Source organism: Agelaius phoeniceus, chromosome 18 (genome assembly GCF_051311805.1).
Source record: "Agelaius phoeniceus isolate bAgePho1 chromosome 18, bAgePho1.hap1, whole genome shotgun sequence".
Lineage (NCBI taxonomy): Eukaryota > Metazoa > Chordata > Aves > Passeriformes > Icteridae > Agelaius > Agelaius phoeniceus.
Window position 1 is genome coordinate 7,852,252 of NC_135282.1, and position 13,764 is coordinate 7,866,015.

The window sequence follows — 13,764 nt, forward strand, 5'->3', positions numbered from 1 at the left end:
TTTGGAAAAAAATGGATGTGAAGCTTTGCTACCTAACTTACAGGTAAAACACTTTTTAAAGTGTTTTGAAATGAAATCAATGCAGTTTGCAGGTATACAAATTTTAGAAAACACCTTCATATCCCAGGGTAAACAGAACTCCTTTGAATATGCACCGTGCACAATGCCATTACAGCATTTCATACATTAGCTTGAAAAGGCAAAATAAAACAAGAAAAACCACCCCAAAAAGAAAATCAACGTTTTCCACATTCATACAATTTATTACAAAACTTCAAAGTAGTGCTATGGTATATATAAAAAATCAGGACATGCCATCGCTCAGCTGACAGATAGAAATGCCTGTGACAAATTTTTGCCATCAATTCTTGCGACCTGAAGCCAAACCTCCAGAGGCATCCACACAAGTTGTTGGTGTGTGGAGTGTTTAGGTGAGTTAAGGCACGGCGATTTAGAGAAGTCAGCTTTTTCCAACCACTGGTGACTCATTTCGTTTCGTACATTTTCTCATACATCACACAAAAGCAAATCACCAGAGATGAAGCTTCAAAAGCAACAAAAGCACAGAGGAAGTTCTGAAAAACCGATACGATACAGAATAACCTAAAATGGCAGGTGAAAGGTATAATACTGTGCAAACACACGTACATTTACCGTCAACACGCCACAAAGTCTTAGTATTAACCACAAAACTGTTCAGAACAACCTAGCAGATAAATGATTAATTCTTAAAACCCACCACAATGACTAGTCCAAACAGTGTACTCTTGGCAGTTTCTGAATAAAAAGGTACAGGAAGGATAATAAAACCACATTGGTAAGTATGAAGACAGTGTTATGAAAGGAATCAAAAAAGATACACTATAAGTTGAATAACAATGATTATATAAAACAAGCAGGTTTACAACACGATCTTCAGACTTTGTGTTTTAATGCAGGTCTTGGTCTGTGGCATCCAGCTTTAGCATTTGAACGTTACCACGGGCAAAGAAAAGAGAGCACCCATCCACTTAGAGAACCGTATGCTGCTGGGAACAAAAGTGGAAAACAGAGCATTAGAAAGGACAAACTCTCAGCACTGTCAGAGCACTGGGGGCTGTCAGAGCCCCTCTGAGCAAAGCAGCATAATCCAGGGAATGGGGAGTTGCAGTTCCTGCAGCACAGGCACCTGCATTGCAACTAGATCAGCTGGGCAGTTTGGTCCCAAATATTTATCACAAATGTCCAATAAGAGCTTCTAAATGAGAACTTATTTTTAGCTGCATAACTTCTTAGGCACCCACACCCCCCCAGCTCCTCTCAACAGTCCTGCACACAGCACATCGACCTTGGCCTGCTCTGTGAAGCATTACTGCTGCTGAGGGAAACAAACCACTCAGCTAAACAGGGCAGGCAGTAGGCAGCAAGCTCAACATCACGCTCCAACACTGCTAAGGTAAAGCAGGAAAGCAGATATTTTTTCAAGCATTCATACAGCAGTGTTCCTGTGGCTGAAAAAAGAAAAAATCAGAACGGATACTGGTCTGTAATTTCAAAAATAACCATCAGTTCTGGGTATTTCTACAGTTACTTGCCAATCAAAAAGGCTGCTACAAAGAAAGCAGAATCCCAGCTTTTCCTGAAAGTTGGATCCCGGTTAAGAAGTTGTGTCAGATTTGGAACTCAGGGGATACACCCCAAATTCTCCAGTCCCAAAAATCCTCATTCCTGACAGAAAAAGTTAGTTTAATCTAAATGCTCATCTGGATGGAGAAAATAGAAATATCCTAGAAAACACTATTGTGTTTCTTTGCCAACTTACTTGTAAAATGCACTGTAACACTCATCCAGACTAGAGTGGGGATACAGAGCCATGTGCTTTGCTCTTTGTCCTTCTCACTGTGGGAGTTCTGTTCAATACACAATTCCTTCTCATTTTAAGGAGCCCATCACTTCTAATAACAACTAAACAAGCAAGCTAGCAATAAGGCTTTAAAGCCAGAGTCCATAAATTTCTAAGCAAATTCAATACTCAAATTCAAACTCAACCTGTTGCGCTACACTGCTACTTTGAGTTTGAAAGAGAAACTTGGTTTCTGCCACTGCCTGCCCAACTCTAATCTGTTACAGAAGATACCTCAAGAAGAAACTGTAACTCATGTTTCAGACTCACAAAAAGACTGGGATTTCCAATAAACATGAAGCTTTGGGTTCTAAGCACAGCTGTGCATTGATGTTAGCAGCATTAGCTACACAATACCTACATTTTACAAGCTCCTAGAACACATTTGGGCAAAGTATGTTTGTGTCCTTTCAACATGGATTCATTTCACTGCTCTTTCTTCCTCATCTCCTTGTAAGGCAATATTTTATGATACAATTAGGTTGATACTGTTCTTGCCAAGTTTGACCTCCAGCTTTACTAGACCAACCTTACAGTCCCCTATGCTCATTTCACCAACACCCAGAGTTAACAAATGCCTCCATCTGCACCAGGAGTTCATACCACTATTGAACAAAGAGGATATTCCTCCAGTGGGCCATTAAAACAAAACTCTCTCTCAGTAAGCAGCATAACTAGCAAGTACTACATACACCTGCACCCTGATCCAGTGGTCACATAGCTCAGAGTCCTGTATTTGTGAAGATTTTGAACACCTTGTAAAGAAATGGGTTTGTCTCCCCCTCAGCTCTTACAAGAACACCACTACAACACAAGGTGACTTGGCACCTCTGTGTTTACTTCTGAACTCCAAATGAGAGAAATTTGCTTGATAAGCAGCTACATTTTCTCACTCATCTCAATTGTTTTTCTTCAAATATCACCCATTTTATGATAACTACGGCCCTTTGAGTGTCCCATCATCAGCAAGAACTTTGAGAAATGGCATCTTTCCAAAAGGCAGAGGAGTACTGGATGACACCAATGCTCTGCTGTAGGTTTTGACTCATTTTGTCACCACACCCCAAACATTTTGGTTTTCTGGTGTTTCAGTCACCCTCTGTTGACTTCACTGCTTCAAGTTTGTTCCCCTTCCTTTGCTACTCTGTAGCAAGACCTCAGACTTCCCCACAGCAAACATCATCAGCCCAGTTCACAGAAAATTACAAAATTGGCCTTTAAACTGATTACCAATGCTCATCAGTTATTTATGTCAATAGGGGTGACAACCACAGAGTCACATCTACATATCAGGATCCAAGCTTCAAAACTATCAGAAATGTTCCTCTGTTTCTTTAGGGAAAAGTGGCCCTGACACATTTTCAGGTTCCTCATGTTACCTTACAATTTCCAACACAAGTCTGTTCTCTAGAGGTGAAAGAACTTGTGCCAGCCCATCAATGCAGGGCTTGCTGACTTCCCCACAGTCAGAGGAGCTGAGGAGAGCTGGACACTGACAGCACTCTCCTGGTCTAGTTTCTCGCCAGAGAAACATCCACTGGCAGTGCCAGGCAGTTGCTACAAATACTACAAATTTGCCCAAGCTTCACATTCTCTGGGCTCTCAATTTCAGTTGCCAAAAAAACTACCACATCATTTCTACTTCCTCAAATGACATTTCTCATCAGATCAATTCAGCATTCAGCAGCATCATTTTAGAAGCCTGGTTGCTATGACAGTGCTTTGTGTCTTCTGTTAAATGATGTCAATTCACTGGGAGAAAGAAGGAGCTGTTTGGTGTCTTTAGCACTGTTCTTATCAAGAACCAGAACAGTGTTAATGTGATCAGGAAGTTTTAAAATGCTTGTGGAAATCACAAGCTATACTAATAGAATTTTCAACATCCTACAGATATTTTAAGCGCAAGATGCTTGGGTTTCTTTTTTGTCTGAACATATTTTCCTAACTATAACTACATTTCCAGATGGCTGTATTAGCATTCCACAGCCTGGCTTCTGTTACTGATTTGTCCCAGTATGATCTTGAAACTGAGTGCAGACAGACAAATCAGATTTGTAAGAATAACAAGAGGAAAACAGATTGCAAAGAGATACACTTTGAGAAGCAGAGGAGGAAAGGGAAGAAACATCCACCAATAACCATTTCACTTGGTACAATTATTGCTGATTTTCATAATAATTGCTCATCTGAGATGGATAAGTTCAGAAACTCGTAAATATGCTATTGGAGTTACTGCAGGCTTATTCCAAAAGCATTTCATATTTGAGCACCCAAATAAAACTAAGTATGTTTTAGGTTTTGCTACCTTATTCCACCTTCCATCTTTCTCTTCAATCCTTCATGTGAACTGTCAAATATAAGAACCAATAAGCTCCTACACTTCATAGCAGTGTCTTGTGTTTTGCAAGAAAAAACAAATCCAAGAAAGATTAGCAAGGGGAGTATATCAAAAGTCAGGGTAAAAAAATTGTTACTGCTTATTCTCAGAATATTCTGGTGTCTAGCTGTGCTCTCATTGCTGCTCCACCTGCACTAGTTGCACACAGAAGATATTAAATGTTTAGAGGAAAGAGACAAAAGTGTAGGTCAACACACCTTTGTCAGGGCTGCACTCAAAAGATCTTAATCACCACAATCTGTTCTCACGGGCTTTTGTCAGAAACTGCAGTTGGAAACAGGAACGACCAGTGTGCCAAAATCATCTTCCTTTTCTACCTCTAACCCAGTCTCCACCAGCACTCATCTTCATTCCCTTTCAGGATTCTACTTCTCCACAGCTAGAAATCTGTCTGCCTTCTTTGGAAACTTTGAATGTATTCCCTGCATCTAATTTTTGCCTTTGTCACTCCCCTTATTCTCTTACTCCAGCCTTGCAAGTAAAGGAAACTGTTTGAAGTGAATTCTCCCTTTGCTTTTTCCATAAAACCTTTTAAGATGGCCCTATTCAAAAGGAATCAGGCAAACCAGATCTTCCAGTCATCCCATCTGTGTAGCACTTTCTGGTAACACAGACTTGTCAGTCTTTTTGGCAACAATTTGGGTTTAACACTTTTTAATCATTATGCAATGCTCCTCCTAGAAAACCCCAAAGCATTCAGCAATCTCCTCCCCACTCCAAAATACACCTGAAATCAGAAGTGGGTATTTCACATATTTGATATTAACACATTTCATTACCCTATTGTTTATTCTCCAGCTCTTACCTATGAAGGTCTTCATACCACACCACACCCCACTTTTCCCAAAATACCTGAAAACTGTACTTTATGTAGGGGAAAATATTTTAAGGGACTTTTGAAGAAAACACAAAAAATTAGGTATATATCCAAAATAGAAAGAGTGAAAATATTAATTTTTACATTAACTTTCTGTTTATAAACTCATATATTTTTCTCAGCACAAAGTAAGGGTGCAAAAGAGCAATGGGAGGAGAGACTGCACTTTCAGTAGAACAGGTGATCCTTTAAAGTTCTTGTAAAACTAGAACCTGAGAGATGTTCAAGATAAGCTGTGATAGAACAAAAAGATTAATACCAACTACATTTAAATTTGTTGGCAGTTTGGCTCTGTTAGCCACTGCGTTAATTACAAGTTTCCTGGTTTCTCTAGAAATAGTAATTTCAATAAAATACAGCAAATAAATCTGATGGGAATGGTGGAGGTTGAACTCATCACACCTAAGTTGCAAAGTCAGTTCACAAGCACGAGAGAAACTTCCCCAAGGCTGAGCTCTGGATGAGGATTCCCTTCCACATGCAGGATCATAAAGTTCAAATCACAACAAGATCATGGGAACACTCAGTTAAATCTGCAAAGTCTGCTTAACAAACAGAGTGGTGCAAGCTTCACTCCAGATGAGCAGAGTGAGGTACCTACAGGAGAACATTTCCCTAGGACAGACATGAGCATGCTCAGAACTCTGTTTACTTAAGTAGCCATGGCTGCAAATTCAGCCTGGGACAACCCATGCTCCAGTTCCTTTTTATAAAGGCCATATCCAGTATTGCCAGAAGCTGTGAAACACAGGGGATCTGGGGCCATTTCTGGCTAACCATTAATGGGAATACTACATCCCATCAGCCCTCAGATACTGATTGCACAGCAAAGGCAGCATCTAGGAACTGAGCAAAGAATTCTGAATATATTTGTATCCCTTGCCATCCTCTGCCCTGCCAACAACAACTGTGGACAAGGGTAGTTTTATGGTGTGTTTTTCTTATTGAGTATCAGTTTGAAGGTGTCATATGATTAAATATGATTTCTAACACCTACAAGGAACTGAGCTCCTTAGCAAAAACCAGCAACAATAATTTACACTAAAAAAGCTTTCCTACACTAAATAACTATTTCTACAAATGGTAAGAATTTGGCCCCATGACAAGAAAGTCACAGTGAAAACTTGGAACCTTCAATTCAGACTATAGTATTTAACAATATTGAACAGGCTGCAAAATGACCAGCTCCTGGCTGGACAATGAGAGCTCTCTGTCAGACACTGCTTTCATGTACACCATGTGGTGAGCCACAAAATTATCCTCAGTGTTTAGATTTCCAACTCTGGGAAAACACATCTTAGTATGGAAGTTGGAAGACATGATGTGAAGACTCCTCCATCTGCAACAGTTGAAACTGTGACTGTAAGAAACCTGAGACTGAATTACTGAATTCCCCTTAAGTACTTCACTCAGAGGGAACAGTGCCCATACCAGTAAAACCATTGACTTCTGCTTAAGTGAGAATACAGGGAATAAGTTTATTTCTTAATGATTTTTTTTTCTTTTTTTTTATGTAAACAGGAAGACTGAAGGTTCAAATAAAGGCAACAAAAAAATCTCCTTATTTTAGGCTTGGAATGTTGGCAGCTGACACAAGGTCATAAGGGATAATATAATCCATTTTATTCAAGCTTTACATTCCACAAGACCAGCAATCACAACTAGAGTATTAAACTGAAGTATTAAGCAACAAGGCTTCTCATATCCTTCCATTTTTTGTTCTTGCATTTAAAAGAAAAATTCTACCAGAAGAAAGAATGAGTATGTGCTACAGGAATTTTTTTCTTCACTCACTCTGATCTCCCCTAATACATCAGACATATCAAGGGAGTCTATATTCAGTACACCTGAGCAAAATTCTGTCTGGCTCTTTGAGAAAACTGTTAAAAACTCAGCAGCCTACATACCCCAAAACACTCTATCTTTTGTTTACATATTAAATTAACTTTCTGACCAGCTTGTGCTAACAGAAGCAAAGCCTGATGATCCAAAAGTAAGGCACTGAAGAGAAGGATTTACAGGTCTTAAAAACAGCTGGAAGATAACACTGGCATATATCTTTTCTAGTCTACTCATGACATCACTTTTTCCTATTAAGTACAGTAAATGCAAGGCCAATGTGCAAAATTAACAATAATCATTGCCAAAATCTTATGTAAGAGGTGAAACAAGTCAGAAAAGCAATACCTGATGCATCCAGCTGTTAAGCACCTTAGTCATCACCAGGCTTCATCCTCATCTGGGCTTGCATCTGGGCAATCATCTCCTGCATGCGGCGCAGCTGGAAGAGAAACACACCCAAGTGTTCACAACAATTACATGGGAAGAAAATCCAAGAATCCAAAAATCCAAGAATCCAAAGATCCAAGAAACCTTAAAACTTTTTTTCCCATGGTAGAACACAGATCTTATCTTCCTCTTCACAAACTGGAAATATTCAATAATTCACATAACTGAATATTTTGGTTTTCTCCATCTCTTATTCTTCAGTTCAGCACATCTAACTTTCACAAAAGATTTGTAAGAACACTTGTAAGGAAAATTAAGCAATAGAATCCAGATCTTTAGAAGCCAGCTATGCTTGCAGACCTGTGAATCAACATTTAACCCATAATTAGGAATGCATATCCTTTAGGTGTGCAAAGAGCTTCACCTGAATGTCGCAGCTTTGTTCTGGTACAGGTGCTCAAAGCATAGGATCATGTAGAACACTCATCCTGTGACTATCAGAGAACTCTGCAAATTTTTAGCAGCAGTACCAGCCAAACATGAAAACAAGATTTAAAAACTATTTCAAATGAGAAATAGAAAGATGTTTATAAAATTTGGAACGCCAGACTAAACATATTAAGCAGCAATACTTTTTACAACTAAACAATTACTTTTCCGGGAAAAAATTGTTTGCTTAAGGCATTTTCTTATAACACTTAAAAGTTAGTTTCCATTTCATAAAAGGCCACTTTTATATAATGCTTTGTTGCTTGTTTTGTTTTTTTTTTCAAAAAAAGAGAAAATATTAACCAAAACAAATGATCCTAAGACAGAAGAAAGAATGCTAATATGGATTTTCAAAGTATATATGCAAATACCTCTAATTTGCTTTACAAATGACTGGGTACTTCCTTCCAAGTGCAGGTGGGGAAGCTCCACATACAGAGCCCCATTTTCCAAAGTGGGAAGGAAATGTGCTGCTGTTTCCATGCACATTGTATAACCTATGAGATCACCTCAAACCAGAGATCATGTATAAATCTGACGCTTGTATAGCAATTTCTCTTTTTTTAAATTTATGTAGAGAAGTGCTTCCATTTATTTTCAGGGGGGAAACTAACTGAAAAAGCACTCTGTCTAAGCAATTATACTCTATTTTCATCCAAACAACCACATTTCATCCAAACAACCAATTCATCCAGTCAACCACATTAACTATTGTCATACTTGTCACTCCACCAGGTTCAATACAAAAGAGCCTGAGATAAATGCTTGAATATATGCATGTGGTGTTGCTGTTGTTTTGTTTAAAAAATCCAACAAACTGAAAGAAACATCACAGAACAAGAAAAACTAACTGCAAGTGCCCATATAACTTTTTCTTGCCTGCTCTCAGATACAGATTTAGGAAAAAGTAAGAAACAGAAGATTAACTAAAGAGTAAAAAAGATTGCAGCACAGCCAGCAGTACCAGAGCTGCCTCAAACTCACTGGCTTATGGACTTAACCTCTTGCTGCAGCAGCACAGGGCTCAGAGAGGCTAATTCAGGTTCCTGTGACTGCTGCAGAGATGGCCTCTGACAAAAGGAGATTCACACAGGAACAGCATGAAATGCAGCTAAGTCTGTGAGGATTATTATAAACCCATCTACATCTTTCTGCTAAGTACTTAAAACAAAAAGCTTCTGATCAAGAAGATGGCAAAACGTTGCAGAAAGGAGGAAAAAAAAAAGCAGAAAGTTCCCAAAATGTGTGTTGCATTGATTCCATGATACAAGAAAAAAGAAAAGCTTCAAAGATCAACTTGCAAATATGTAAGACACCTGGTCTTTTGAACTGCCTCTCTGCAGATCTACCATCAGAATAAAACTAGCTTTTTGTAAGCTCTCCTACTTGAGCTTTCCCAAGAGCACTCCAAGCTGAGCCATGAAACATTCCCAAAATAGAAACCATTCAGTAATCACAGGGGGAGATACTGCTGCACACATATTATGGTGATTGCTCAAACACAGAATACTGCTAATAGCCAACATTATATTTTAAGACTTAAATACAGCATTGAGAATTGCATTTTCTTAACTTTAACTGATAAAAATATGCCCATAGCACAGAATAAATCAGATGCTGCATATGACACAAATATAAGGTAGCACAAAAGCCCCAGGAAACCTACTCTGCTCTTACAGTCAGAGTGTAAAAGATTTTCCTTTTCCATCCTCATGTGGTGCTTTTGAGACCTACTGGTGAAGTCTCAGTCTTTTCCATTAGGCAAGGAATGGCAAGTTTCTGAAGCTATTTTAGAATGATCCAGTAGAAAACCTTTCAGGCACAAGGCCTGTGAAAAAAACAAGGTACATTGTTGTCAAATTAAGAAAAGGGAATCAAGCTCTATTGTGCTCAAGGAGTAACCACATCAGTCTCTTCAGCAATTCTTCTTTGAGTAGAGGACAGGACACAAGAGCTGCTCCTCCATGTTACACTACAAACAAAACCAGCTCATGTTCACCTTTCTGGACCTACTGAATAGACAGAAAAACCTCTGCTCTTAATAAAGGAGGATGTAGAAGAATCACACCAAAGACTGAAATTGATGTCATGTCAACATCTTCATTCCCTTTGCTGTTGGGGACTGCAAGCATCAAGGGCAGAAAATGACTTTGATCTTGCTCAGCAGAGTCCTCTCACTTGCAAGAGCAGCACTGATATATTTGTGTTCATCCCCTAAAGAACAGATGCTACAACATGACAGCATAGGGCCAATGCACACCATGAGTGGAAGGAAGCTAGGAAACAATGTTTGGAAATCTGTTAAAACAAATAATTCCTGTAAATTCTCAGATAACAAAAGGCAAAAGAATAAACATAACCTTGGTATAAATGTCCCTTAGTTTACTTATGTCAGGTCTACAATTTAGTTCAAACAATCATGTAACTACTGCAGCAAACCAGAAAGGAAACAAACATTTAAAATGAGAGCTAAGGTTACAGAGTTAAAAGTGAACCATACATCTGGTTAATAGAATCCACAGCCTAAACAGAAACCACAGACACAGCTCTGCTGTATCTACAGGACTGCATCTCAATACTGACAGACACTACTCCTATTTAAACAACATGAACAACTTCTCAGACAACATGCAGGTATCACAGGAGGAGGAGAAATATTAAGAAATTAACAGTATTTAATTTCTTAATATTTCTCCTCCCACTGATACGTTTCCCCTCTACCAAGTCTGATTATTTCTGCCCATGCCTTTACATAAGAAAGGCAGAAGTGAAGATGCTGCAAGAACAGGGAAGATGGAAAACTGCAGACAGTGGATTTTCTAGTGAATGTTCCTGTAAGAGTTCTTTTGATTAAAAACACTTCCAATATCAAAGAACACAAGTAATTTTGTTAACTGAAGACAGGAAAAAATATTCCTGATAATTTGGAAATGGGGCTACCATTAAGATAAATGTCTTCCATAGGACACATTCACAAAGAGCAGAGAGCAGAAGTCACTTAGGCCACAGCCATTGAGCTTTTGAAGGAGCGTGCACTGTTCCTTCAAAAAACAGCTAAAAACAAAAAAAAAAAAAAAAAGCAATTGCTCAAAGAAAAAAAATAAAAAAAAGCTTTTGCATTATAATTCCTCAGAGATTCCCATTGCAAATTGGGGTTTTCTTCTTCTAGGAAGAAGAACTTCTAGGAAGTTCTCCGGGACTAAGAGACTAAGACTGCACACTTCACAGGGCAAGGCTGAAGCATTCTGCTCCCTTGCACTGAGCAGTAACATCCCACAAAACAAATTAAACTTTAGACCTGTTTTTATTTCCCTCAGGTCTGCAGGTCTTCATCAGCAGTCATGCTGTCTCTTCCCATGGAAGTTTGCCCCTTATCTCTCCAGGCAAAGCCCAGCAGGGGCAGGCAGGTACCTGCTCACCTCTGTCCCATCCTCACAGGGTCACTGCTGCCCCCCAGCCTGGCAGCCCCAGTGCTGCTCCCCCTCCTGACTCCCACACTGACCCAGGGCTCTTTATCCCATCTGCCAAAGGGTTACACACCTTCAGAAAGCAGAAAAACAGAGAGAAAACAAGTTGAACATTGTGTTCATTCTACCATATACAGCCCACTGCTGACCAACTTCACTGAAAGGAGAAGTGTGGAAAGATTTGCCCAAAGTCTCAGGGTAGCTCACTAGAGAAACCCAGAGGAGTTTATTCCTTGCTGTTTTCATGTGATCACAGCCCTAACATTTTTCTGGAAGTACTACCTGTCAAAACCCTCAAAGGTTTTTATTAACAAGACATCTTCAGAGTAGGAAAAATATGGCACAAACCTACAAACTAAGTTTGTGCCCACTTATGCTACAACATCAAAATAATCTGTTCTGCATCATTTTTACAGTAAGGAACAAGAATATCTTTATGTCTATTTTCATTTTCCAGCTCTAAAAAAACCAGGTCATCATTTGCAAATGAGCAAAAGCACAACCAGACTAAGCAATAAATCCAAAATGACAGATTAGCAATCACAAATTGGCTGAACTGGGGACCACATCCTTTGGCATAATAAAAGACCATTTAGCAAAAGTGATGCCTTGATAAAGATGATCCTGGCAGTAGTTCAAGCATTCATTCCTTCCAAGGTTATATAAACCTCACCAAACTGTAAATAGAACATCAAGCACCGTTACTGATGGGAATGCAGAACAGGAGGGGAAATGGATATTTGTTTTCTCTGTGAAGGCCATGGAATGCAAGCCCATTTCCTCTGTGCCTCTTTCCTCCACAGATTTTTCCCAGTCTGAACCTTAGGGATGATTTGGAGATGAAGGGACTTCATACCAGCTTATCTACAGAAGATTCAGCAAAGCCTCTTGATCTCTTTGGAACAATAGAATGCAGAAGTTAAAAATGTTTTTGTTTTTTCAAGTTCTAACCTAATCCCCTGCAACTTCAGCAGCAATTATTCAGAGATGATTAGCCCCAGAGGAAACTTACAAAGACTGTCCCCTGAGAAATTCAAAATTTCATCCCTTTAAACCATGTTATATAAAAGACACGTTACATATTTATATACTGGTCTATTTTGACCACTCTGTGTCAATGCATAAATAGAAAAAAAAAGTATGTAATATATATATATATAGTGCCTGTCATATCAACAGTTTCCAGGGAAAATATTTATAGGAGACTTTCTTCAGACATAGATCTTAAAACAAATAGTTCTACAGGGATACCCAAAATTCTACTTAACTACTAGGCACATACAATTTACACAGTTCAAACAACAGGAGAAACAGTTATGCCTTAAATTCTTTAGGTCTACTTGTCTGCTTGGAATCATTAAGGAAAAATAGAAAAACAAACAATCTTTTCAAAAAATGCTCTTGACTTTTTGAAGCATTCAGTGCTGCTGGCTGTCAGCTGATGAGTTCCTGTTGCTTTGCACATGCCCCAGTAAATGGAGGCAGTTAATTTGTGTACAGAACACTTGCAGAAGTTCCACTCTTGTATGTGTACAGTCACAAGTGTGCTTATGCTGCTGAAATGCAGTTATATAGTGATAAATATGAGCTCACTCAATTTCCAGTAATTCATATTATTAACTACTAATTATGGTGACAATCAGCGGCTTCTGTATTTCCTTATAGGAAATTTTTTTCCTATATATAGCAACATGCCAGAGTTAGCCAATAGCTAACCAGGGTCAGCTATTTTTAAATATGGATGCTATAAGGGAAAAAGGAAATGCACAGACCAAAGTAAATTTCAAAAATTTCCACGTATGGGAATGAATTTTCCACCTCAGAAACACACAAAACTGTTTGTAGTTTTTTACTTTTTATTCCAAATCACTGCACAAGTGCAATGATCTTTCCTGCAGTTATAGATGTGGATCCAAGCTGAATGGGATAAAAGAAGGATAAAGAGAAAAAAAACCCCACTATCTTACAATTGGCAGTAAGTCTTCAGCTTTCACACTGCAAGTAGTATAAGCACTGGCAGCATACTGCCAGAATTTAAATACCAGGCTCAAAAATTTCTGAGTCTCTACAACTTCAACATAAAAATACTAAGTTAAAAGGCCTAGCAATAACTTGGAAACAGAGTGAGAAATCAGAGTTTGAAAACACCGATTTCATAAACTGACAGGCACAACAAAAATACGATGATGTAAGTCAAGGTTAAGATGAAAAAACACATGTATTAATTATATTATGGGATTTTTAAGACTCAAGAGCCTATTTCTACTCCATAGCCACAAGACATAAGAATAAATTTATTGGTAATGTGCTTGCAGTAAGCGCCTGTACATCTGAAATTACATGAGACTGTCAGTCTATCCCACCACAGCACCCAGCATGTGTAGCTGACAAACATAAATTGATTTCAAGACTTAAAATAACA

The 13,764-nt window shown here is 38.7% G+C and overlaps 1 protein-coding gene across 3 annotated transcripts in view; it reads right to left on the bottom strand.

The window, feature by feature from the left end:
* Nucleotides 1-236: 236 nt before the first annotated feature.
* Nucleotides 237-13,764, bottom strand: part of LOC129128535 (septin-2) — a 34,128-nt gene continuing 20,600 nt past the window's right edge. For 2 of the 3 annotated variants that reach the window (XM_054645907.2, XM_054645905.2), the window contains 2 exons: nt 7,345-7,438; nt 237-1,025 (listed from right to left, as the gene is read on the bottom strand). In XM_054645907.2, coding sequence (XP_054501882.1) covers nt 7,370-7,438 — 69 coding nt within the window. In that variant the 3' untranslated portion in view covers nt 237-1,025; nt 7,345-7,369. Of the gene's footprint in view, nt 1,029-7,344; nt 7,439-13,764 lie in introns of all 3 variants that reach the window. The other variant, XM_054645906.2, reaches the window with a different exon arrangement.